Here is a 27,837-nt window from a genome sequence, read left to right as displayed (position 1 = left end):
CTTTTATTTTGAAGGGAGATGATGGGAACAGGTATTTCACTATTTGAACATCTTATTTTGATAAAAGATCTAGACACGTTTACACCAAATCTTGAGGGACAACAGACTCTGGCTCTGACTTTGCTAAGTTAAGGATTCCAGTTTGGCAGATGTGGCGTGTACCCCCATGAAGCTAGTTCTAGGGAGGTGGCAKGATATAACTGTGTTCCCTTCTATATAAGGCATAAAAGTAGACTGGAAGTCATCTTTAGAAAAATAGAGGTAAGAGATCTACGGTCCAAAGTCTTCTGTTTAGMTCACTACTACATTTGTGCAGAATGGAGAAGGCCTTTGAACTCCAGCTAGCAAACTGGTTTCTGTCCAAGAACGTGCTCCAGCTTTGACTCAGTTAACTAGGATATGAAAAACACAAGACGAATCTTTAGCGTTTGTAGTAAGTGTTACTACAGTTAAAGAGCAGTCAGTTACCATTAGAAATATTTAGAAAACTGTTTACTTTCCACTAAGGCAAGTCTGGGCTGGGATTTTTTTATTGTTTTTCTGCAGAATTATGATGTGCTTGTGCTCAGGATAGTTGGACTTCCTAGTTGGCTATGGAGGTACCTGCTAGGGTTAACAAGAGTAAATAAAAGCAATCATATCTCCAAAAGAGCTTAGCTTGGTCATGTGATTACACGTAGCCAGCAGCTCAGCCCAAATCACTCCTGTGAGGTGTGAAATTCACTTCTAACAAAGGCCCCTAAAGCCACTAACCCATGAACGTGCAAGTGCTTCACTCTTCAGATGCTGCAAGTGTGAACTGACTTCCTCATTTCTCACCCAGCTGCAGCCACTGCCAGACACAGACCTCCAACTCCTGCCAAGACAGGGATACAGGGCTTTCTTTGGAAAGCATACCAAAGGCAGGCAGTCCTTCAAGAACGAGGGGAGGGAATCTATGTGGTTATCTGGAATTGGTTTACATTTTTTTTTTAACTGGAGAATTAAAACATGTCTGCAGGTAGAAAATAAAAGACAGGATCAGACAGGTAAAACAGTTTTTCCAGAGATAGTCCAAAATGAGTAGACAAAGAATCTGAACACACGGATGCTGCCAAACACCACACTTTCTGAGCTTCCAACAGCTAGACAGACCTGATCTGCTGTTTCAAATCCATTGATCTATTTATGTTTTTTTATGATTCCTCTCAGAAGCTTTTAAGACCATGAGACAWAATAAAACACAGAGCTTGTCTGTATAGAAGGAATTCAGCAAGAAGTGCTGAAATTTATTCAAATTTTCATAGTTACAATAGAGACCTCTGACTTTGAAATTCTAATTCACAACAGCAGTAGAAAAGGATATGGTGAAATGGGTTGTATTAAAGTGCAATGATCATTGAAGTAATAGAAATGAGGCTGTAGTGAGAAATGAACATTGACAGTCTCATCCTACCAATGACAGCAATATATAAGTAAATTATGTTACAGATAATTTACAAAATAACTTACAAAGACAACAAGCTGAATCTCTGCACATTGCCATTTCATTATTAAATATCAGACTTAACATTCCTGGCCAGCACAGTATTATATGAGATAATTAAAAAAGAATCAGAGGATTCCTATGTTGGAARAGATGCCTGAAGTAAAACCCTGATCAGTCTTTATACTGCAGTATTGCAAGAAATCTAAGTATATTTGAATTGTAAAGTGACACATTCAGCAGCATGAAGACTATAAATACATCTTTTACATTGATACATTATATCTACACACATATACATATCTACACATACTCATATATATACACACACATACATGTACGTGCATATATATGTGTACATACAAGTGTTTCAGTTTGTACTGACCACAGTCAGCTACATTTTGATTGTGTTTGGGACAAGGTTGCTTTTGCAACTCAAGGGCAAGATCATTCCTTACAGGGTTTCTCCTTTAAGTTTTCTAAACTGTAGCCTCTAAAAATCTCAATTTCTGTAATGAAAAAAAAAAAGGCTTTGGGGCTCAGTCATCAGAGGATCTGATAATTAACAGCAGTTCTTGTTGCCATAGTTTGCTATTACTTAGTGCTCTTGAAAAATGAAGCTCATCCACATTATTTTCAAGTAATATTATATATGAACCAGTTTAAAACATTTTCATACAAGTAAAAATATTTGAAACATGGCAAGGAATGAATACAGTATTCCATACATTAGAAGTAAAAGTTTTGTACTATGTGTAAGAATGAAGTGCAAAGAACACCTGACAACCTGAAAATTTACAATGTTGTCTTATATCATATCTTAAAAAATGGCAAGTTTAGCATTAGCCTTCCTTTAAAAAATACAATTGTCTATAGCACAAGTCTAATTTTTTTTCCCGTCCTCCCATTTTATAGAAAAAAAAAAAATGTGAGTGTTTTTGTCTGCCTAAATCTGCAACAGTTTACTTTACTACTGAGTAAAAATGTCAGGTTTCTAGCCCTCAGAGGTCTGTCTGAATGAAGGCTCTTGACCCATAGTGCAACTGCAATAGTTTTCTTTTCCTGTAACTACATATTAACTGATAGAGCTGAAGGTAACCACGCAATTGCAGATTAAAAAATTTAGTGATACAAATATTTGTGTTTCATCATGCACCTGCATTAAAAAAGAAAAAAAGATACTAAATCGCCAAGACTATGTAAACACAGTGATCTTGGTAAAGAATTTGTTTGAGAGGTCAAAATGCCTCAGAAAAGAGCTATTCCACTGCACACAGGAAAAGGTTGGAAAGGATTAAACAGTGTTTTCTTTTGATGCTGTTGTGGTCAGTGAATTGGTCATTTCTGCATCACAGCCTCTAGGAAGTATTTTACTGCAGGAAAAGTCTCCTGAAGACCTAAGACAAGAGAAATGGCTGGGCCAAACTTCCTGGTTGCTCTGAAGTCCCATTCACTACACTGATCCAGGTACATCCTTGGAGAAAGGGTTTGGGTGAGGAGAAATTGTAAACTCAGTGTTATGTTCCTTATACCCGTTCCATACAGTGACTGCCAATTCATTAATTTACAATAAGRAATTAGCACTGAACACATTTTGTTTACTCATTTAGATTCTGGCTGTTATGAAATGATACACTTCTGAAGAAACCTGATTGCATATCTATGAGTAAATGTGTTTGATGTTAACAGCTCTGGAGCTTCAGACTTCAGAGCAGAAGTCTCTATAAGACCTAATTTCAAATCTGTTAACTTTTATTTACAACTTCACATTCCATGCACTTGTCATYGCGATCTTCTGTGAGAACCTCTAAAAATCACCAATGAAAATATACAGAGTTGGCAACACAAAACAGGGGTTCTCCATTAGACTTGAGCATTCAAAGCTCTGCACAAGATGACAAACTTCAGATTTCTACCTTCCCTGGAGGTGGGATGAAAATTTAGGATTAGCCCTTAATGTCTGAGAAGCTGGTGCTGCTGGCATTACAGCTATCACTGCAACTTGATGATGTGCTCAAAGTGCTGGAAGCAGTGCCTGATTCTAGGAAAGGGAAAGAGAAAAGAGAAAGGAAAGAAAAGAAAAGGAAACAAAAAAAATGTAATTGATTTTTTTAAAAAAATACAATACATATCTTTAAATAGACAATCATCTCATTTATTATGAATAGCCTACCAGAACTGCTTAAAGATTGAGCTGATTTTGAATTGCCTATGAGCATCAGCAGGTTGTTTGCTGGGATCCAACCTTCTCTACCCGTGCTCAGATTCTTTACACACCTTAAAAAAACAAAACACACATTTAATGCCTTTGAAAGTTTTGCCCTAAAAACCTGTCTTCCAAACACAGTTCTGCATATAAAAGTTTCCAAACTTGAATTTACCTACCAAAGTCCATCCTCCCCTTCTCGAATCAGTTGAACTAGATCTCCACTTTTCACYGTAAATTCTTCAGAAACTCCTTTCTCATAATCAGTTGTAACTGTATATTTACCAGGAGTCTAAATGCACACAGGGAAAAATACAAACAAATTATTTCTACTGAGTACTTCAACATATGTTGCAGCTTTTGTTACAAAAATTATGGTACTTAACCCTTCTCGCTCTGCTCGCTCTCATGCGCACACATGCTGAAGACAGTATAAACATGCATACTGAGAACTAAAAGACCCAAACTTTGCTATTCAATTACACACAAATTCCGTACATTAATTCTTACACCCTGAAGAATATTCTGTGAAATCTTTCCGTTACAACAATTAACATTTTTACRAAAAAAAAAGAGGGAGGGACAGAGGGGGAGGAGGAGAAGGGGGAATAATGTAAGGAAAAAGAGGGGGAAAAAAAGGCAAACTGGTAAGCTAGAGACTTCCACACATACATTGTGGCACTATTGAAGCTATAGCTGAAGTAACCTCATCACTTGACTTCTGTACTATGGCATAAGCAGTCACAGTYCCACTATAGTCTGCAGGTATGCAAAGGCACAGATGTACCTTCCCAACTCACAAATACAAGGCTTATTCACTAAAAGGGATTATTCTCCCCTGCCCTAAAAATGTTGCCCAACCAGAGATTTCAAGGCAAGTAGTAGTTTCCTTCCTGCCAGCTTCAAAAGCATTTCTATAGACTGTAATGAAAACATAGGAAAACATTTCTGGTTACCAGTTTCATCTCGCCTCCCCCTCCTCCTCCTTCCTCCTCTGCATCTGATGAATTCAGTGGATCTTCAGCACTAGACCAGCCATCATTTTCTTCAGATGCATCAAGAGAATGAGATGTCTTAGCCCAACCTTGGTGGACAAACAGCCAACAGTTAACTTGGTTGCAGTGTGCCACTGACTGGGAAAAATGCTCTTCCCACTGAAAAGTACTTAAGAGATTAACTTAAACAGGAGGAAAACCTTACATAGSAAGTTATTACAACTTCTCTGGGAAATTCACAGCTGGCACAAGTTGGCCCATTTCCATCAGAGTAAGCAGAGTTATGGCAGGCACAGCACTGTAAATTTGGCTCTTTGGATTTATGCAGAGGGGAACAGATGGAGAAAACAAATTCCCAACTGAAAATGCAACACTCTTCCCCCCTGTACACAGCTAGATAAATGATGGAGAGATGCTCTTTTTCTTGGGAGGAAGTAGAGAATGGGAACATGTACTCTGATGAACACACATGGTAGTCACCCTGAGCAATCTAATCAGCCTGTTGGAACTAGGGACAGATGACTATTTTCTTATTCAAACTTTTGAACACTTACAGCTGTCAATAAATTCAACATGAGCTGCAGATACTTCGTACTTCAACTGATGAGCCAGCTTATCCAGGGGTATCCAGGGCTGACACAGTGATACTTAATCATGACATATTATCTTAGCGTTAAGTCATTACACTGAAGAACAGTTTCCTGCCTGTCAAGTGCCAAATGTTCTCCCCCCCAACTCTGAGTGAAGTATTTCATTTATGAGGCTGAATCATATCCAGAGTGCACAAAATCCTTCTCCAAATAAAACTACAGTAAGTTTTACTAGTGGGATTCTTTTTACTGAGGTCAACCACCATTAATAAATGCACCAAGTTTATAATGAAAGAAGTCATAATGAAAAGGACAAATATTTTTAAGTTATTATTTGTACTGAACCAAAATGTAACTGTAATAAAACCAATGAAAAGAATGAAGGGAAGAACCAACTCCCAAGCTTATATGTAACTAATAGCTAGGCTGAGAAAGAAACCAGCTGTTCTGCTTTTCACTGCTTCTGAGGCAGCTTAYGGTTGTTGTGTGGCTGGTCATGCTAGTGCATTAACAAACTGTTGCAGTATTATCAAAGCAAAGCTAAAGCAATCTAAGAAATCACACTCAGAGCACACCAAACTGAGTGGGTTTTTACCTTGCCTGCGCTGCTGGATGACCTGTACAAGATTAGAAGTACTGACCCATTTGGCCCTGTCCAGGGTTACGCATGAATTTCCATCTGTGAAAAAACTGAGTAATAAATTCCTGCTGTATTCCATGCGGACGTCACTGGAAGCTCATGGGACACAGCCAAAACCCTTTCAATTACTTCCAAGGGAAGAACAACACAACAGAACATAATTTGGCTGTTCATAATCGTTCCAAGCTCTCATTAAAAACAGACCCAACAAGTTACACAAAAGCAAAAGGAATAAAACCACCTTAACTGCTGTGTCTGCTGCATCACACTCCCTGGCCTGCTCATCTGGGACATGCTGGAAAACAGCTCCTGTTTCTCAGACTTTTCATATATTGTATTGATAGAGATATGACCAGACCTCCCTGACCCTGCCACAACACTGGTGTACCTAGTTTCCTACAGGTTGGCATTTTAATTTTAAAAGCTAGTAGAAAAGCCACCTGATCCTCAGAGAGAAGTGGCCCCTACCTTATTCACATCCATACTGGCTTACTACAGGCACCAAATTTATGCATGCTCCTCTAGTGTGTGCGTGTGTGTGTGTGTATTTTGCATGATGCAACTACTTAGAGCTCCCTGTAAAGGCAGGAAATACAAGAAAACAGCAGAGTCTTGAGAAAAGTGAAGGTTGTGCATAAATAAGCTTACAGTTGATGTGCCAGGAAAACCAAGAATTCATAAACTGCTTTTCAGATGTGGACCCACAGGCCTGTCTTTGCAGAGACAGGATTTATCTGCGTGACCTGATTCTGCCAAAAAATTCATTGTCCTTGAGCTCACTGAAATGGAAGCAGGACTCAAACTTCTGCTAAATGGCATCCACTCTATTATGTGAAAGGAAAAAAATGGTGGCAGCGTGCTCTACACTGGTGCAGTTTCATCCCCAAATGGCCAAGTTCACTGCCTGTTTATCCCTCTGAGTTGATGGAAGGGGGGAGATGAAGCATCAGAAGAGAGACCAGAAGGTGCAAGAGAGAGAGAGAGAGAGAGAGAGAGAAAGGAATTACCAGATGTTTTTAATTCATTTACTTGGTATAAGTTGTTTCTCAAAACAAGACTTCTGGAAAGGATAGTAAATCAAAGTCGATTTTGACAATTCCTAACAATTTTGTTGGAAATCAGCAATGATCAAGGGCTCTCCCTCCGAGAAAATTCTGGTGTCTCTGGAAGAGGCCACAAATCCTCCTTTGCTTTCTGAGAGCATTTTCAAGCCCTCAGGATTTCTACAATACCCAGAGATCTCAGAGGTTTGACTGCTCCCTGAGGAGCATCGATGTTTTGCAGCTCCCACACCCCACACTTGTGGCGTTTCTGCATGCACCTGGGCTGGGGTTGCATTCCTGGCTGCTCAGGCCACGGTGGATGAAGCTCCTGGATAAAGCGTCCCCAGCACAGCATGGCAGCTGAACCAGCACAGTTTCCACAGGCAAGTCAGTTAAAGACAAAGGCTGTGGAAACTTGCAGAAAAGGGCGATTATAGGGTTAGAACCAGCTGAATCTTCAGGATATTTTCTAAAAGGTATGATGGTGGAAATAGAGCCAGGAAGAGACTGTCTACTTTCCTCCCTGCTTTCTAGTTAATTGGCCCCAGATTTGCACTGAAGCCTTTGTCAACAGCTCTGATAGCTAAAATTGGATGTTTTAGCTGAAATGCTCTACTCCTGGCCTAGCTGGAGGTTGGYAGGACAAGAGATAGGCTGCTACTGTGGGTTCAGTTAAGTCATCTGGGGTTAAAAAGATGGTGAAAGTTGCCTACTATCACCCCAAAAAAGAAGCAACAGGACTATGAATACAGTAATAAATTTGAGATAAAAAATAGAATAAGGCAATACAAATTTCACATRACAATGATCCCCCCTCTTATTAGAATACACAAATTTTGGATTTTTCTTTCTCTTTTTTAAAAAGTTAAATCCTCTCCACAAGGAGCACAGTGGATGGAGTATGCTAACTGGAAAACCATGTGTCTCATAGCAACTGAATGCCACTGAAGTTCCACTGAAATAACCAGAAGCTGGGTATTTATCAGCAGAAAATTCATTTCCAACCACCCTCTTTAAAAATTAAGGTTAGCCATATGCTAACCTTGCTGTCAAAGTAAAACTTTGTCAAACTGCTATTAAAAGCAATATACACAGAAGCTGACAGATCCATTTTGAAAATCCAATTGGTATCAATACTGCTACACACAACAGCATCATACAGGTATCTCCAGCTTTTTGATTTAATATATTACATGAAGAATGTGTGGATATTTGGGGAATATAAGAAGTGGTAACACACTACCTCTTAAACCAAAAGGAGTTGGGTCACTCACTACTTCATGTCGTTTAGCTTTTTTGTCAGGGCTGGTAGGAGAAGCTGCAGGAGGATGAATAGGCAAAAAACACAGAAGAGAGATATTGAAGAACTGGAAAAAAGAGAATAGTTGGATGGCATGCTAAATACCTTTGAGTTTACACTGGAAAACAAATGGATTTCTGTAACCMCCCTAATTTTAGTTGTCATTGGTCAATTATAGCATAGCAAAAGGAGTTAATTATTCACATATGATTATTAGAAGAAAAACTGACAAGTTCATTCTATAATAAAAGTATACCTAATTCATTTAGAAAAGTTTGTGTATCAACTGAGTACAATTAATCTGAATTTCAGACAAACATCACCAGACTGAAGCAATCATTTTTTTGCAAGTCTAGTGCTACAGCAATACCTGGTCCTCTAAGAAGGATCATTGGCAAGGTCTGGCTGTTAGCAGTAGGTGATGGGGTTTCTGTCAAGGCAAGCGTAGAATATTAGTGCTCACCTCGTTAGTGTTTAAAATTTTTAGATAGGCAATTCTATATTCTCTCCAGAAACAACTCAAAGGTAACCAGGTTTTAAAAAGACATTTTGGAAAGATGCTTAGGTGGGGGGAGAGGGAGGGAAATCATGCTCTTGAACAAATATCGTCATCTTAGTGCAATTCAGGCTGTCCAGAGATAGGTGTTCAAAACAGGAAACGAATGTACCAGCGCAATTTCTTGGCAAGAGGAAGCAAGAAAGATCTCAGACTACAACTGCCTGTTTCAGCAACAAAAAGAATCTTTTGGGGAAGTGTAGGGAAATTCTTATTTATTTTTGTATTTAGTAAAAGAACATTGTAATAAACATCCTGTCATACTCATGCTTTGGGAGTTCATTAACAAGGGAAGCTAATATGAAAATAGTCTAGTAAAACCTTGATTCCTTTTTGCCAAGTACAAGTGCATTTAGGGGACAGATCCACTGAAGCTAGAAGCATTTGATAGACATTTGATCTGAAGGTACCTTCCTTCCTCTAGCCTTTCTACAGGAACGGGGCACTCTAGGCTCCTTCCTAGGCCTCAGCAGCAAGAGCAGAGGCATTAGGATCTGCCTTCCTTCCCCCACCCCTCCAGCAACTCCTCTTTCCTAAGTTGCATCTCCCTCTTCCACTGCGGAGCAAGGTTCTCCTGAAGTCTCCCTGTCAGGTTCTGCAAGGCAGGAACCTGGCTGGAACGCAGGAGAACAAGCTAATACAGCACTGACAGAGCATACGTGAATCTGTTACACTACACACACATACATACAAAGGGATGCACCAACTGCAGCCTTAAATAGCTTTCTAAAAAGTTACCTTTCTGACTTTTGAGGTTAGTAAAGCCCTGCAGCGTAAAGCGCTTTTTTGACAGTGCAGAGCATTCTGAGGTAGAGCTAGAGTCATCTACAAAGGAAAAGAGAAACACAGAAAAGAAAGAGGAGATGCCCAAGAAAAGGTTGAAGCAACATATCATTCACAGCCCTGCACTTACGGAGAAGAAAGAATAACCAAAAGTCCAGACACAACAGAAGAACTTGAGTGCCATTTATTCTCATTGTGTAGTGGTTTGTGTTATCACTAGCCCAGCAAATAACTGCAGCAGTGAGAATCAAATCTCAAGAAATAAAACACTGTTCCAGATAAATTTCTTGGCACTAGCTGTTCTGAAGACAAAAGCTCAGAAGCCAATCGGTCAGCTCTAAGGAAAGACCTACTGCAGAGTCAGGCCTCATAACCCGTAGTTCCCATCTCCTTCTAGTTGTCCCTCATCCTCAGTCAACGAGGTGGCTTTGGGCCTGCTCACACCATACAGGGAACACAACAGCTCTGAGCTAACGCAGAGGGGACCAGCGTGCTCAGGCAGCACTTTGTGGGTGGCCTGCCTTGGGTCTGGTAGCAGCAAAGACACGCTTGCTCAGGTATAATGCTATATTTACCTGCACTACCACGGCTACGCTATGGGTAGATCTGCCTGTGTATCTAYAGTGTAGACATGCTCATCACATCTAGGGATAACGACGCATACGTATAGACTCACCTTTGCCTTTCTCAGGGTACTTTGGTGCTACTGTGGTGCCATAACCTTCTGGACTTGCAAGATCAGCTTTTCTCTCTTCTACTTTTTTAATGTTTCTAACATTGTTCCGTGAAGGACTGTTCAGTGGAAGAAAATTAAGACAATCAATCTATTTCCAGCAAATCTGGGTCTGAACAAGGGTGATGAGCTTGTGTCACAGGCACACAAATGTATCAAGTTGAAAACTGTTTCTTAGCTACTTCTCAGCTCATACTTTCCAGAATTGAAGAAGTCACTTATGACTGTGCACAGAAAGACCATGACCAGGTAACAAAGAGAGACTACGGCTGCAGGAGCAACCAAAGAAAGCTCAGGACAGCTTCCACCTCCTCCTCCTCCACCCCAACTATAGACACACATTCTGTGCCGACTGCTTCCTCCTGGGTGGGCCAAGAAAATAAAAGGAATAAAATTTGCCTTTCACATGCTCTTAATACATGAAACATAAGAGATGAACAAATAACACAGGCTGAATCTTGCAATTGGATTCCCATCACACTTCAGTTTGGGAATGGAAGAGAGAAAGCCATGTCACAAGTACTGTAACACCTGTAAAATCTCTTGACTGATAAATAGATGCATAAAACATGCAGGGCAGAGAGCTACTGATACATATTTGAGTATACACCACGTGCGAATGATTAAGATCATAAACATGGGCTCATGGGTAAAGCCCATACATATGCATGTGCACATATATCATGGAAAAAAGTGAGTAGCAGAGGACTGAAAGAGGACAGAAAGGGCAGAGCAGCAGAATGTACTTATATAGGTTGGTAGGGTGAAGGAAAAAAGAAATAAAGGGAAAAAAGAAAGAAAGAGCTTGAGTCTGAACTTGGACACTGGAGGAATTAACGTATCCTTTAGTAAAAAAAAAAAAAAAAAAAAGGCAAAAGTTGGAAGAAAAGAATTAGAAATACAGGAAAGACTGAATGCGCTGTCAATTTTATGTTACCTTTCTTTATGCCCTTTGTAAAGGAAAACAATCAACATAATTCAAATGAGAAAAAAGAGAGAAGGAAGAAAAAGGCAAACCCACATAACACTCATCTGGGGTTTAAAGTAGGTAATCAGTTGTTAAACAAATAATGATATAAAACCACCAAGATTTTGGCCGGTACAGAAAAATACTGATCTGCACTGTTCTCTAGCAGCTGGCGAAGCCACTACTGCTCAGCTTAGCAATTCTGGAGAGGTGTAAATCCCAAGTTCTACAACTTTCTACTACTATAGAGAGACTTGAAAACCCTGAAATATAACGGTCAGCATTAAGGGACCCAAGCAGTGAAGAACTGCAAAGTGAATATGTTAATATTTATTTGCAAGACAGCTAGGCTCAATTGATAGTGTATTTGCTCACCTTGTACAAGACGTTGCTGGCAGAGGTAAACTGTGTGTTTGTTCTAGTGTCCTGTGTTGACTAGCTTCTGTAACGGAGAAAAGAAAAAGTAATATTAAACTGATCTGTGTTCTGAGCTTTAAAGTTTTACAGTCCTACACAGTGAGTATTGTGCCGGGTGGTTTGGAAGCTCATGGGGAAAAGAGAAAAAAAAAAAACAAAACATTTTACCTCTGCATGCCTGCAGTTGACTAGTCAGCACTTTTCTTATTTCATTTACCCAAGTAGCTTTAACTTCAGGAGTTGGTGCCTACTCGAAAATAAACACAATTGGACATGATGCACAGAATACTTGCTACACAAAAAGTTGCATGCTTTTGTTTTTTCAATTGATGGCTTTAATATTACAATCACCACTACAGTTAGCAGCATTCTCACATGAATATTATAAAATAAGACTTTTTTGCAGAAGATTTCATTTGGAATATCATTTAAAAACTCTAATGAATTAACTTGTTCACTGCTTTTTCCCCCCACTTTTTGCTTCACTGTTCATTAGTGATATAACAAAATAAAATAACCCAGATTCTCTTAGGGTTATTTATTTATGTAATGTAGCAACATATTTTTACCTGTATGATGTAAACTTCTTCCCTTGCATTATACCAGATTTCAAATTTCTTTGCATCACCTTTCACATTTTCTGTTATTCCAACTGCTGCCATCTGGAAAAAAAGAAAACAGAAGCTGACCTACCAGATTGCAAATAAGATAACAAAGGAAGCAGAAGTTTACTAGTTTGTTTGGTAATTTTTTTTCCTGAAAAGCAAAACCACAGTTAACTGCTTGCTCAAGTAAAAAGAATAACCAACACCACATGACCTGCATGCGGAATGCAAAAGTTTTACTGCTTTATGTCAGATTGGCTACATCAGAGGGAAGGATAGTTTAATTACGTTAAATTGACAGTGACCCACAAGGAAAATCCAGATTGCCAGACCTTCTTTCTGTTTTATACCATCTTACTCTACCCATGATTTCATTTTCTGTGTGATTAACACAATCTACCACTCGCTCAGACTAATATGGTCTGCAATTTCTCAAAGCAGAGTTCCAGCCCCTGGCCTCTGGCTCTCTAACAGGGAACAACATAAAATGACAGAGAACTGCAGCATCAGTCACGTCTTCACTGACAAAAAGTAAACTATTGTATTACAGGTTTAGCTCAGTTGGTTAGAGCGTGGTGCTACTAATGCCAAGATCGTGGGTTCAATCCCCGTACGGGCTACGCTGAGGGTTGGACTAGACGATCTCCAGAGCTTCCATCCAGCCTTACTGTTCTATGATACTGCAACCTAATCCCTCAGTACCACTACCTTATTGGACTGCTCAGGGCCTTACATTTAAGGAGTGTTTATAGCTATAGGAAGGCGCTTTCTCATATCCCTCTCCGTTTTCTTCTCTCTTTTTACAGAACAACACTGCTTTCTCATGGAGGAACAGGTGTCGCTGCATTGGCTTGAAGCGTGCCAAATCCTTCACTTTTGAGTGACCTTTTTTATGATCAGTCCAGACACTGAAGGACCCCTGCATTAAAAGCTTGCCCAGCTCATTCAGGTTTCCCTAGAAGAAGAAAAAAAACATATTTATAACTATAAAGAGATAGCACCAGACTAAAACACGTACTCTGAACAGGTCTTTACAAGTTCTGTTGTTCCACGTGCTCTCTCTTATCAGAGTTGGTGAATTTTTATGCTTAATTTTCTCCCTCCTCTACATTGCTCAGGCAGGATTTTAGGGTCGAGAACACCAGCAGCAAAGATACAGAGGTGTACACATGGAAAGAGGGGAAGGCACAATTCGCATTTGGTTTTTCAAAACTCCACTTCAAGGCTTCTTGCAGTTCTTTTAGTGGAAGTTTTGGGTACAGTTTTACACAAGAGGCACAACTAGGTTTTTGCACCCATCTGGCAGTACCCTAAAACAGCCTCTTCATAATAATTTCTGCTTCTAACTTGTGTGTCAAGTAGATCAAAGCAAGAAAACTGGAGTTGACAAGCAGCAAAATATTATTCAGAGCAGGAAAACCTGAGTATCAAGAGATTCATTTTCCATTGTTTTAATTATACAATTCAGTAAAAGGCACCTTTGTAAAACACTCYTCTCACAAGTAGCACACAATATGGGTATGTTGCATATAGGTATGTAGGAAAAATAATAAAATGCCTTTACTYACATCATAGCCAGTAATGGCTATCTGGTGCATAGAATCATTAACTGCTTTGAGAATACCCAGTATAGAAGTTAATGCCTCTTGAAGATCTTCAGCACCTTCACAGTTCTTACTGTATTTCAGCATTTCCTAAGGGTGTGGGGAATGACAACATATTTATGTAGTTTTGAAACCAACAGTATCTAGGAATGTTCAAATTCTAGCACTGACCATGGGCTATGTTTTTGAAGTTATCCAGTAAAGTGTTATACTATGCAGCTWGTGGATTAAACAGTGGCTGGAACTCAGAAGATCCAAGTTCTCTCTCTCACATATACTGAGAATTAGCCCAAAAATATGTAAACTTTTAAGTGCTACCTAAGAATTTTACAAGACTAATTTTGCAAACAGTTTTCATCATAATTACTAAAACTGCATGTATTTGTTAYTTTTCTAAATGAACAAGTGTAAAAACTTAGGCAAATTTTATTTATTATTTGAATGATGGTAATATCTGGGATGCTAGTCATGACTCTAAACTTTCTGCTTTGAGAATGTTCTGTACACTTAAAAAGGCAATCCTTCTCCAAAAAGTTTATTGGTGAAGCTGCAAGACACATGTTAATCCAAGGTTCCTGATCCTGCAACCGATCATGCAAACATAGCTGCAAACCCATGTGGAGCCCCACAGACTTGACAGGAGATGACACACGAGAATACACATTTACTCATAGAGGTCAGACTGCAGGAACTGAAGATACTTTAAGATAAAAACATTTTAAATACTCCTATCTTTGTACAAGCATAATGTAATTAATTTTGTAAAGTTATTAGCTTTAAATGAGTTTTCTTGAGAGTAAATTTGGGACAATGCAGTTTAAGAACTACCGTTAAATACAAGTATTGAAACTTAGTGTCTGTGTGTGAAGTATTTCTTAAAACAAGCTGTTTTATGTTATAACAGCATATTCCTCTCATTTCATGCTCTTAGCTTAGTTTAGCATCTTTCCTAAAAATACCCTACAGCCCTGTCAGTTAAAGTATTTCTTCCCTTAAGTACATTTCCTAGAAACCTGAGCAGCTTTGGAGACTGATTAACTTGAGGATACCTTCTGGGAGCAGTCTCAAAACCAGCAAGCAAATCGCTGTGATGTGCATGAGCGCACCGTATCTGACAACTAACAAGCAACTTGGACAGTCTCTTTTTTTTGCAAAGATTTCTCAGTGCAGTTTCTTCCCCTAGTCAACTTTGTCATCTTCTTCAGCAGAAATGGAAAAGCAAGAAGTTAGACAAGGTATCTCTTGTGGCTTTGCCTAGCAGCTTTTTGGCTGAAACAGAAAAGAACCGAGCAAGAAGTTGCTACACTGGGATTTCTCTTTGTTCTGATTTCTACAGCTCTCTGCTAACTGACAGGTGCAGCATTAAAAACAACAACAAAAAAAACCCCACTCCCCACACAAAGTGTATTTTACAATACTTTTCCACAAAACGTACCTTTAGCAATAGCTGATACTTGGTTATTCTTTGAACAGGTTTCAGCAAGTATGAGTCCAAACTCAGCTTGTGATCAAGCTTCCTTTGACATTCCTGTGATCAGTGTTGGATTTCATTAGTACACAAACCGGTATCTTTTGTCATTCCATCTTGAGATAAAAGATGAAATTTAAAAACAAAATATTTTTAGAGACTCAAAGCAGCATACCTGAAAGAATACGGAATCTGAAAACTGCCTCCACAAACTTTCAGATCGGGGCTTATTTTGGCAGTATTTTTCATAAATCTGGAAATCTTCCATCTGAAATTGGAGAGAGTAGCAAAAAAACCCTAATTATTGTGATTCTAAAAACCATAGTCCTTAAGAAAAATATAATTCCTTGGTGCATCACAAGCAAAAAAAATTCAAAATTATTTTTAATGGTTACTAATTTTGCACACAGAATTTCAGAATAAAATGCTCCTTCTAACTTTTGCTTCAGCTGAACGGTAAGCACCTTACAAAGAAACACACTGCATTCGCAAATACATTTAAGTTACTCCATGAAAATACAGGGTCCTTATATTAACACTCAATCTTGAGTCACTGTGCAACTTTTTTTTTTTTTAAAAAAAAATCTCTGCTCTTTTTCATTATAGATCTGGATTTTACGCGTTGTTCACTGAAAGTGGTACAAAGGTAAACCAAGCAACTGGTTGCATGTCATCACTTCAACACTCTCTCTAAATTTTACTATTTGTTATTCATGACTGCTTACACTAATCACATACCACTCTTGTTGCTCCAAGATATTTGTGTACATAAGAAAGCCATTATTTTCATATGCTTATTCTTGAAACTTTCACTTTCTGGGTGAAATATCTTGCAGAGAAAGAGCCCAAGATTTTTATGGCCTCTCACTCAGTCCTCTAAATTGACCTTAAGCAGAATTGTCTAGACATTACACAGGTCATCTCTGTAGTGGTTAATTTCATTTTTAAATAATAAAAATCTAAGATTATATTAAAAAAAATCCCACAGGTTTTGGGGGGGATATTTATCATAATTACGGGGTTTACATACACCTCGAAATTCATCTGCATGGCTCCACCGTCGCCTCCCTGCGATCCTAGACAYGGCCCCCCAGTCCCCTTTCTAGGCCCGCGGGAAGCTCACTGCCCGAACCTGCTCTCACACGTGTCCCAGCTCCTCTGAACAGGGTAGTAACTGGTAGCACCGCTATAGCATTCGTGGAAAGCGGAAGGAACTAAGGTTGCGTAGCATATGTTATCGTAACTATAAATTTAGCGGAAAGGCTGGGTATGAAATCCGCAAGCACAGAAGCATCTTTCTCCCTCAGTATTAGGAAACAYCATTTCTGCATAAAGTGGCCAAGGGCTCCTCCCATGAATTTTAGAAATTAATGCATATGGGGGGAAAAAAAAAAGATTGATCTCCATAAAGAAACTCCTAATTAGCTATGAATATACTAAGAGTAAGACCCATTATTTTATAAAACTCAGTTTAGCTCTGTCATAACTTTCAGTTTTCACAATAAAAATATTATACCTTAACAGAGTAAGTTCAAAATCTTGAAAGAAACTAAAAATGAACTAAAAAAATTCCAGGAAGGAAATCAAGTAAACCAAACATTTATAGCGATGCAAAATGATGCAAYGCACAACTCATCTTTATGTTTTGCTAACTGCAACTTTAATAAAGCAGTTTCCTTTCAACATGGTAGCGGTTCTTTCTAACCGAACAAACTACCCAAGGCAGCTACAAATATCCCCAACTCCAATTAACAACTACTTGCGTAACTACTACTTGTGTAACTGCACATTACCTGTTCAGACTAAATGAAGGGAATCTGATGGCAATTATTACATGGAAAAAATCACTCTTATCTGTATGATCTTAGATAGGCTTATGAATMAAATTCTAGCGAAAGAGATGTACGATACGTACCTGATCCAGAAAACACCGTCCTACTAGTTCTGGGTACTCCACGTAATTTTCTAGTTCTCTCAAGAATATTCTATGAAAAATAACAATTTCTTAGAGCACATGTTAAAAAMCAAAAGTTGTAGCAAAAGTTCACATTCTCACAATTCATTTTCTGAATTTCTGGAAATAAAAGCTGTACTTTTGTACTATATAACTACAGAAAAGTCTCCTAAATCATGTATTTAAAAAGGCACAGTGAATTAAAACAACATTCTGATTAAATGTTTAGCTCACAACTGAGATCATACTGATAGTGAGGGAAGTAGGTTTTCCCTCACTAAACATATCTACCTAGCAGCAGGGTTTGCACAGTTTAAGTGTTTGCTCCCCCCTGCCATTCCTTTCAAATACTACCAAACACCACAAAGGGGGAAAAAAAGAAAAAAAAAAAAAAGAAAAAACCCAACAGTGGCAAAACCTACAGTCCAGTTTGCCTGAATAAGAAATATTTAATATGCTTAACTTCTCTTAAAAATACTTCTCTTTTCTACTAATTAAAATATTACCCTGTGAAGAAAGACCTTATTAGCAGCAGAGATTCAAACCTGAGAGAGAGGTCACTCACTCAGAAAATTAAACAGCCTCAACCAGACACAAAAGTGTTAAGAGGTTGTGGCTTAGGATAATAGTTTATTCTCCATCGCAGGTTTCAATAAAAGAAACCAAATCAAACCTCCCAAACCCAAAACAAACCTCGCTTTAATTAGCCTGTAACCAAAATCACAATGATTTTTCTTCAGGAAAATGAGCACTATGCAAAATATTGTGTTCTGCAAATATTTGAGTAAAATTTCACACAGCTTCTCTTTTCTAGATACTCTTTCTCTCCTATGCAGTATGAATTTTGGTATGCTAAACAGCCAGATGGGACTCACTAAAGCTCTTGTAGTAATTTATTCAGATTGAAAGAAACAACGTAAGAAACCTCGTAGTAAAGTATCTGCCCACTGAAATGCCTTTTTTATAACTGAATGCAAACCTCACCTGTTGTGAAAGTGATAAATTTCCTCCATATTCCCAAACAAAATATCCTTCTTATTTTGGAGCTCTGGTGGAATAAGATGAGCCATTAAGGGGTTGTCCATCTCTGCAGCGTACCCCTAGAACACAGGAGGCGCCACACTGAGTATCTCCACTTAGTCCCAGTACCTGTATCTCCCTCCAACAAGAGGCAGTCAGCCAGCAGGCTGATAAACAGCCAAGAAAGTTCAGTATTATTCATGAAATAAGTCTACTAATTTGTTTTTTCTGTCAGTCCAGTCCAGTGAGATGCACCTACAGCCTTTGGAAAGACAATTTGAATAATTACTGTAATTCTTAGTTAAGCGAGGCAAAGTTTGCAATCACTGCCACCAAGCAATAGATACATATTCTCATACTGCTTGAAAGCCAGTTTATGCTTTTTCCATTAGACTTTACACAGCTGAGTTTAAAGCCACAATTTCAGTAACATGCAAACACACACTCATCTTGGCTACAGTCACCTTGTTCCCTCACACAAATAACTACTTCTGCAAGCAACAGGAATGATTAAGCTGTAAATTCTATCTTCAGGGTATTTTCATTAGATTTGGCACAAAAAAAAATCATTACTTCAGATTCAGACACCTTCCACTTGTCACGTAAGGCCACATCCTCTTGCCTGTGCATCTGGCAGAAACTGGGAGAAGACGACACRCAGGTGCTTTGGCCCAGGACTCTTCTCTGCTCCTGAGGTTGCTTATCTGTTCCTCTGCAGTGATCTCCAAATGATTTAAACAAACAAGTAGGAAAACKCTCCCCCATGCCTGACTGACTAACAAGTTGTGTATTGTAAGCAACAAACACACAAGGTTTGCTGGAACATCTTGATTTAATGGCAACGTACTGATACCTGCACATTTTAGACTTATRTGACTGGCACTGCAGTCACCTTCTCAAACATAAAATCAGAGGTCCTCAGCTAAACTGAACCAAACCAAACTTCCTGAATTTCAGTTACTATGGATTGGAGAACAGATGTTAGGAACTATGTAAGATCCATCCATTCCTGGATAAAATAGCAGATTTCTCAATTTAACAATTATTAAGGAAAAATGATATGATCTACTTTAGATTTTGATTTATTTTTTACAACCATCATGGACAAGGTGGTCATGGAAAAACAACTGCACTGATTACATTGATTTATGATAAACTGCACTGAATTATAACACAGACTGCTTAAATTAAATGGAAGGATGGGAGAAAYTGCACCTACTACCAAGACTTTAATTTTCAAAGTTACATAACCACACAGAGTAGGAGAACTACCCRGTAAAATTAGCTAGCCTGAAGAGTGTGAAGGCTTGGTTAGGAAAGTGATGGGATTTTTTTAAAAAAAGTCAAAAACATTCTTTTTAAAATGTGGCTATCATATCTCAAGCACAAAACAATTTAAAAAACAACACTACGGAAAATGATRCCAGATCTCATGGGATAAGTAACTACTGCTCCCTCTCCCATGTCTCTGCCCCAAAATGGAAAAAAGAAAAGGCTGAAAGGAAAAAAAAAAAGCAGTATTTTGAGAAGATCAAAAGTGGAGCCTTAAAAAAAAGACAACAACATTCAATCATTTACATAAAATGGAGTTAAAAAACAAACAAGSAAAGAAGAACTAGGAACGCCATGCAGCTTAGATGGAGCAAAGTTTAAAATAAATAGAAACAGCCTCAATATGAAGAGAACACTTCATTTCCATTGAAAGCAAGTATGATGTTCAATATAGCAGCAAAGGTACAACTGTCTTAAAGAGGGAGAAAGTAACCCAACTGAGATGGGAACAAAACTCAGAGCTCAGCACCTCAGAATTCTGAAAAAAGTGAMATGTGAAATCCACACATCAACAAAAAGCTTTTAACAAGTCTTTCACTTCAGGCTGGCATAGTACTTATTTTTAAAAATTCAGTATAAAAGAATTTGYATTTTACCACCTATGCAGTACTCGTACTGCATACGTACGAGTAAGAGAGGTAAACTATCCAGGCAGCCACAAAATCATTAATCATACCTCAATAGCATATAAGGCTTTGCTAAGTCTTCCCTTTGAAAACTGTTCTAAAAGCATGGATATAAGTGGAAAACTGCAATAAAATGCAATACCCAGAAATATACTAGGTCAATATTTTGCTCCAATGAAATTACTGGATTTCACAGGCTGTAATGGGACAACCATGGTTATTAATGAAACCATGGCTCAGATGAAAGCATCTAAAGGAATTTCCCAGTGACTGATCTTGAGGATTGCAATTTTCCATTGGAATCCTTGGCAGAYAGAAAAAGCATGGTGATAAAATCTAATGTATTATTAGGAGACACTGTCCATATAGAGGTCATTGTATAGGAAAAATAGAAAGATTAATAGAACAGGAGAAACAAGGCATTTRGGAAAATAGCCAAAACTAGAGATGAATAACTATTATTACTCAAAACTTGGAAAGTGCTATTGAACTAGACATCAGCAAGGATTTGATTCAGAATTACTGCTGGCAGTTCTAATCACCCAAGTTCAAGAGAAATTAATCCTGGACTGTAAGAGGTGTACTTGGCACGATTAGAGTACTGGGGAGTTAACCACACTGGCAGAAAACTGAGAGTCCAGCCCAGCAAGACAAAAGATGCACTATATTCTGTGTAAAGCAAGAATCCTTCTGTTCCTCCTTCTGCTAGAGGAGCAGAAAGATGGATTCTGCAACAGCTCTCCAGCAGCATCAGTAAGAACCAAAAATTTCTCAGCTGTTTGAGTCTTGATTTTATGAATATAATTATGTAGATAGCACTGCCTACAACAGCAAGGAATAGATTCAAGTGATCCTTAAGGCCCACTCAGTCCCATATTGCTTTATCATCACACATCAGACAACTTTGCTGCTGTCATCAAGACTTCCCAGACCTTACACAGGACAAGAATGTTACAGGAAGTAGAGCACAAACTAGCCAGAGGCAAGGCCAGTAGAAAAAAATAAAATGTTTTGAAGAGTTCAAAGCCCCCATACAGTATTCTAATTTGAAGTTGCTCCCAGAATTGTAAGCAGGAGCTGTCTTAAGCTCTTAACCTTGGCACAGACACCAGGAGTACCTCATTGGCTCACTTCCAATTCCTCCTGGGAAAAATAATTCCTCCTCAATTATCTCTGATTTTCATCTTGTACAGTCAAATTGGACTGCAACAAAGTGATATATCCATGTCTGAAGACTTAACATAATTGAGAAACAATACAGCATACTGCAGCATATCTCCAAATCAACTCACACTACTGCAAGTGCTTCCACATTTCCACCTTTGTTTCCTTTACAATTTTGAATCAAGACATTCTTATTTCAAGGCACACTGTTCCTGTAGTTGGACCCAAGACATTTGGAAGATCATTCAAAGCTCTAAAAAACAGGCAGCAATATGCAGTTCTGCTCCTCTTACACAAGGTTCTCTTGATGCAGGCTCACATTGCAACACGAGACAGAACCTTCTTGGAGTTGACCCAAGACTCTGGAATGAACTTCTGGAGGAATTAAGGACTATTAAAATCTTACTACCTTCTACTGAAATAGTTAGGCATATCTTATTTTCTGCCCAATTTGTGTTTTCTAATGTAAGATCCTAGCTGTACAAAAATTTATAGAAAAAAAAATGCCCATTCCTGCCTCTGGAAAAATATGATTAGAGAGGAGAGATGCAACAATCACACTGCTTCACAGGACAAGCCGAGGCACTACAGTGATAAGGAAAATATGAACAACCACAGAACAGATTCACTAACAGCCACAGTGAAATTTAATCCTTACCTCAAGAACGCAGAGAAGTTCTTCCACATATGCTCGTTCAGTTTCGATGAGTTCATTAATTACATGCCTGTTAATAAAGAGTGATAATTAAGGAAGACCTACTCATGCAAATTAATGAAGCAATGTTAACTTTATGTACCTCTTTGTTCCTTTATTGTCTGAAATATTTCCTGTTAATGAAAAATGTGAAGTTATATATATATATATACACACACATATATACGCGCACACACACACAAATTTCTGTCAACAGTTATACACTCTTGTTAAGAAGTATGCATTTTTAAAACATCTTAAAGTTGAAAATGTGTTTAAAAAGGAAAAAAGCCAAGCCTAATATTTTAAGTGCTATAGGAACYGAACTGAAACATTGAACTGTTTTATCATCATACATATAATTTGTTTCTGCTATGTTTACAAGTATTACAGGAGCTGGAATTAGAGCTGCATAGGATTATCAAATACAGATTTAAAGTTACTCTGGTCATTCTAAGGGTGAGGCATATCATGTTCAGGTATTTAGGGCATATTTAGATCTACACAGTGCCTTTATTAGGTTTAATTTCCTTAATAGTCAAGTAAGCACGTTTTTTCTTTTCTAGGATTTTTGAATAAATTAATGTGAAGTTGTAACAGTGAAAAGTTAGCAAAGCATCCAATGTTGAGGTAGAAAAGCAAGCTCTGCTATACCAACTGCAGGTGGTACTAAGTTACTTTTGGAATATAAGTGATGCAGCTTGCTTTTCATGCAGAAAAGTGATTTTTCTTAAGGTTTATCAAAACAGACTAAAAAGAGTCAAATAAACTGAAGTCCTTTCAAGAACAGACACCAAAACCTCAAAAAGTTTAAGTGAGCCTTAGATGTTTCAGAAATTAAAAGATCTAAATACTCTGCCATAGCATCACCCAGCTGTAGTAACACTTGAGTCTGGTACTGTATAAAGTATGGATAAAGCTGCAGACTAAAACAAGACTGAAGTATCTCCCACCGTGTATAGAGCATAGCCTACGCATTTCCAAAAGTATTGAGGCTTAATTCAGACAAGCATGCTTGTCTTATCAAGTGCTTCTAGACTTTGCTGGAACCAAATCAGAGAAAGAATACATTTTGTTTATCAAGATATACTTACTGTCGTAATACAGCTAGGTTTTCCTCATCATCCATTGTAGATCCTCCCCTATTTTGATGGAGTTCTGTCATTTCACCCTGAAAAAGGAAACAAACATCACGAAAACAAAAAACAAAAAACCCACACCAGCATCTCAGAAGGAGGGGAGGGAAAAAAAAAAAAAAAAAAAAAAACAAGAAAATCTTTTCATCTACTCTACTCGCATGCTTTTTCACAGGGAAGACTGTATTCTGTTAAAGGTAATTTGCAAGACAGCAGCAAAAGACTCCAAGTCAACCTGAAGGTCTTGAGGCACACAAGAACATCTAGATACAGGGAGTTCTCCAGGAAGGGCCAGCTTTGAAAAGACTGTGGTTTAAGCTCCTTTTCCCAGAAAAGACAACACCAGAGCATCAGCATAACGTTGGAGGCAACACTACCCTTAGTCTGTTTTCTAACCTAAAAAAAATGAAGTACTACATAGCCCCTTTCTGCTAATGTCCTAACTTGACATGGAAGTTCACTCTTGCAACTTTCACAGTAAACAGTTGAGTTAATCACACCTTGCTGAAAAGGGGGAGGTTCTGCTTCCAATCCCCCCAAACTATCCCCCCTTTTCTTTTTATTTTATTTTTCTTCTGCTTACTGTTGCCCCTAATGGTCACGTGGTCCTGCCCATCTCTTTGCATCACCTCTTGGCTCTTGCCAAACATTCGCTGAGCTAATTCAACTCTCAAACCCAGCGGGAAACTATTTGTTTGCTGCTGTCAGGCTGGAAGCAGGGCAGGAAGACCCTCCCCACTTGGGGATGGCAACCCACTAGATCAGGTGAAGCTATCTGTGAGCCAACAGTAACTACCACCTCACTCTTGCCAGTTTTAAGTGTAAGCCAATTACTACTGGCAAATAATAAATGCTTCCTGTTCATAGGTCTTATATTTTGCTGCTCCTAAATAGTTGCCTATATTAGGAAAAACATTATTTTACCTTCCCTCATACCTAGCTGAGTGACAAAGCAGCCTCTATTTAAACCACATGACTGCTTCACCAGAGCTGCTTTGATAGGGGCAACACCATCACTCTTTCTGTGGAACTGCCTCATTCTTCAAGTTTTAATATTCCATTGTGCTATGACTTTCGCTGGCAGTATATGCATGAAAAGCCTTAAGAAAAAACATGCAAAAGTCACCTTTGTTCTTCTGTAGTTTACCCTCTGAAGCACACCGCTTTCCGAGTTGCATACGTAATTTCTTTGAGGACCTAGCATGTAAAGCAGAATCCAACAGCAGTTAGAACTTGAGCGGATCTGACACAGATACCGGTGCAATCACAAATTATAGCTGAAAATGTCTTCAAGGTCCTCAGCACAGAGAAAAAAAAAGTTATTTAATGAGTACTACAGTTACTTACCTGGAGAGGTACAAGGAGATTTTACAAAGGCTTCAGGTCTTGGTGCAACTGGCTGAACAGGACGTGTCTGCTTAGCTGCCAATTTCTTCAGGCTTACTTGTCTCTTTTGAAACATTTCCTCCATGCTTTCTTGCTTCTGGAATACCTTCTGCACATGCTCCTACAGTTGCGACAGAAGAAAAAAGTCACTGTCATAGACCTTTCAACAAGTTTTACTATCATTTGTGGGACACTGATTTTCAATAGTTACTGCTTTTGTACCACATATAAAAATATTGCCCTCCTCTTCACTCCTAATAAAGCATAATTTACAGTTGTTTCGTACCCTTAAAAGGTGGTGGTGGTGGKGGGGGGACATCACTTCACAAAACATTCTAGCTAGCTCCATAGAAACTAATAGGGCTCAAGTTTGTGTTTCTTATAAGAACTTAGGGAAAAGTTTTCTTGAAAGTCTCTAGCATTTTTGTTACAAGAAGGAATCAGCCAAGAATAAGAGAAACATATTTTCAAGTTCTACTTTACAACTGCCTTTTTCTAGAAGTCACACAAATATCAAGGACGACAGTCATGGTTTTTGCTATATAAGTAGATATTTTAAGCACTCATTTGGTAGAACTTTTTCTAAAAACAGTTCTACTATCTGAAAAGTTAAAGTCGCTATTTACAGGCTCTGAAGCCATTGATACCTATTTGAAGATAAGACAAGACTAGCAGCTCAGGCAGTGAAATGTGTTGGCTTTCCAGTTCCCAGGAACAACAGATGTATAAAAGGCAATATAAATGACTGACCTGATGATTAGAAGTCATCTAACAGGATTAGCTTTATCAATGGCCATGCAAGAGAGCAATTCTAAAAGTAACAAGGGGATGGACATATACACACAAAATTCTTCTGGTACCTTTAGGTCCTCATTGAGGATGTGTGCATACTCTCTGTAAATTTTATTCAGCTCCTTGATTTTATTGCCTGCACCAGTGTCCAGGAACTTCTCAATCTCCTGTAACGCTGATTCTGCGCCATCCTGAGACTGACACTTATCTACTGGCTGTGAAGCCAGCAAATAAATTCCTTCATCGCACCACTTCATAGACTGGAAACAGAGAAGAGAATAGGCTTAGTATACACTTGTGTCAACACTACATGTTCTAAAACATTTTATACTTCTACTTGTGAATTATTTAGCTATATAGGGAGAACAATTCCAGCACACCACATATTTTACCTGCTGTTACGACAACAGCTGACTGAGGTTTTACAAGCAAGATAGGAAACAGAACTGTTCCATACAAAATTTACCTTTTCTAGTAAGCCATGCAGTTCTAGAGATTTGTTAAGAAGATTCCTCTTCTGTTCTGTCTCAGTAGTAAAGGCATCACAGAGATGATGAAGTTCCCTGCATTTTGGAATAATGGAGTCCACAGCATAATGATTGCTTTGAATAAAACCATCACCCTCTGAGGCTAGCAGTCTGGCCTTTGCTATAGTTTCCTAAGAAATAAAGCATTGATTTAGATACATCTTTTCCAGAATCAATTTCAGTTAAAAGAAAAAAAATGCCAAATGTTTTTACACAGTAAAACAGACACGATACAGAATAAAACATACCTCTAGTTAACAGGTACCTCACTTAATAAACCCAAGTGATTTCCTGTCTTTCCAGATGTGTAAAAACTTCTATACCTCCATCTTTATTATAATGTAGTATTTGGGGAACATTAATGAGTTTAATTGTGTGGCTGGCTCCCTGAGGGAACTGCTATTAGCCTTTCTGTGCCTTAGTTCTTCAGCAGCAAATAAGTGACTTATCAGAGATGTTGYAGGTGTTTGTATGCAACCTGATGGACCATCAGCAACAATCTGAACCCAAAGCAAAAAATACCCACCTCCAGCACCTCAGTCTCAAAAACTAATTTATATTATTATAAAACAAAGATCATAATACAATAAGGTTCCACTTCTGCACTGTCCAGAGTGTTTTTGTTGGTCATGTTTTAGCATATTCTATACTTAACATGCATTCTTCTTACTTCTGTCTTTTAATGAAAACAGTGGTTTTAATAAGAATGGAGGAAGTCCCTTGATAATTAAATCCAAATCTTGGCTACTGTATACACTTCATGTGATTCTTCCATGAACTGATCAATTTTAGGACTGGTCACTTGACACTTTATTGAAGGATGGCCCTGACTTGGCTTACTCCAGTAGTTAAAAAACTTTATTCCAAATTCCATCTTTACCTTAAGAATGACTCTGTTCTGCTGTTAGCTTAAGCTCTGGACTCTATAAGATACAGTTTGTAAATAAACATTGTTCCCCTCCAAACACCCACAGTATCATATTAAAAATAAGGAGAAAATACAGAATTCTTACACATGATTTTTCTTCAAAGTTGGCAAGATCTTTCAAAATGTGCTCCACATGTGAGCAGCTGTTCCCCACATCTGTGAAAGCAGACAGTCTCTCGGATACAATATCCAAAGCTGCTTTAACCTGAAACAAGATACAGCTATGCATCAATAAAGATGATTTCACCTCTCTGGAGGCCCATCACTTAWATAGCCAATAACCAGTGTTTTCAGTCAGCTGATCCACAGTAGAGAACAAGTAGAACACAGAGACAAATCACTTTGTCAGCCTACCTGTAACCCCAATTCAAAATGAAGACAAACACAGAGGAAACAAGATTATTTCACTGCCCTTTTCTGGTACTGGAACAAATTCAAGAATAGTGCTCAAGGAACACGCAYGATCTTGCTTTTACCAGCTGACAATAATATCAAATGATATTAATATAAACAAATGGTCAAATGTGAGGGAGAGCTCCCCCCTACACCAATTGATCAAGAGACAGAGAGACATACACTTCTAAAAGGTTTCTAAATGTTGTTCCCATGGGGTCAAATCCTGAGATCAGCTACACCAGTGTAAAGTGACTGTAGGTGCCCTCAAGCATATGAGTTAAACTAACATGAGATCAGAAACTGGCTGTAAAATTTTTAGTTCAGCCTCCACCCAACTTCTAACATTGTGGCTTCAACTTCCCACCCACAGTGTTGGAGGCTGTTTTCAAGTTTTATAAGTAAACCAGCCAGAAGGTTTAAGTAAGTCTTGGTTCCATAAAAGGGCTACCGCCAAGATGAAAGCTTTGCAGCCAACATACTATGCTTCTGTAGTGGAGAATAGGTTTCAAA

General features: G+C 38.4%; 1 protein-coding gene across 1 annotated transcript in view; it reads right to left on the bottom strand.

Annotated features, from left to right (window-relative positions):
• Window positions 1–1,238: 1,238 nt before the first annotated feature.
• Window positions 1,239–27,837, bottom strand: part of MCF2L (MCF.2 cell line derived transforming sequence like) — a 155,478-nt gene continuing 128,879 nt past the window's right edge. Inside the window, exons 9-31 of the mRNA XM_085320832.1 lie at window positions 27,017–27,152; window positions 25,943–26,134; window positions 25,545–25,736; window positions 24,646–24,805; window positions 24,425–24,495; window positions 23,257–23,333; window positions 22,127–22,193; window positions 18,311–18,426; window positions 17,288–17,357; window positions 15,548–15,640; window positions 15,340–15,432; window positions 13,869–13,994; window positions 13,034–13,255; window positions 12,265–12,357; window positions 11,864–11,942; window positions 11,654–11,720; window positions 10,255–10,370; window positions 9,534–9,620; window positions 8,183–8,257; window positions 4,628–4,755; window positions 3,851–3,963; window positions 3,639–3,742; window positions 1,239–3,506 (exon numbers count right to left, since the gene is read on the bottom strand). Of these exons, the coding sequence (XP_085176958.1) occupies window positions 3,412–3,506; window positions 3,639–3,742; window positions 3,851–3,963; window positions 4,628–4,755; window positions 8,183–8,257; window positions 9,534–9,620; window positions 10,255–10,370; window positions 11,654–11,720; window positions 11,864–11,942; window positions 12,265–12,357; window positions 13,034–13,255; window positions 13,869–13,994; window positions 15,340–15,432; window positions 15,548–15,640; window positions 17,288–17,357; window positions 18,311–18,426; window positions 22,127–22,193; window positions 23,257–23,333; window positions 24,425–24,495; window positions 24,646–24,805; window positions 25,545–25,736; window positions 25,943–26,134; window positions 27,017–27,152 (2,572 nt within the window). The 3' untranslated portion in view covers window positions 1,239–3,411. The remainder of the gene's footprint in view (window positions 3,507–3,638; window positions 3,743–3,850; window positions 3,964–4,627; window positions 4,756–8,182; window positions 8,258–9,533; window positions 9,621–10,254; window positions 10,371–11,653; window positions 11,721–11,863; window positions 11,943–12,264; window positions 12,358–13,033; window positions 13,256–13,868; window positions 13,995–15,339; window positions 15,433–15,547; window positions 15,641–17,287; window positions 17,358–18,310; window positions 18,427–22,126; window positions 22,194–23,256; window positions 23,334–24,424; window positions 24,496–24,645; window positions 24,806–25,544; window positions 25,737–25,942; window positions 26,135–27,016; window positions 27,153–27,837) is intronic.

Source organism: Rhea americana, unplaced genomic scaffold (assembly GCF_003343005.1).
Source record: "Rhea americana isolate MKP2758 unplaced genomic scaffold, rheAme1 scaffold_66, whole genome shotgun sequence".
Taxonomy (NCBI): Eukaryota; Metazoa; Chordata; class Aves; order Rheiformes; family Rheidae; genus Rhea; species Rhea americana.
The sequence above is the reverse complement of the archived record's forward strand: the minus strand, read 5'-3'. Positions and strand labels throughout refer to the sequence as shown.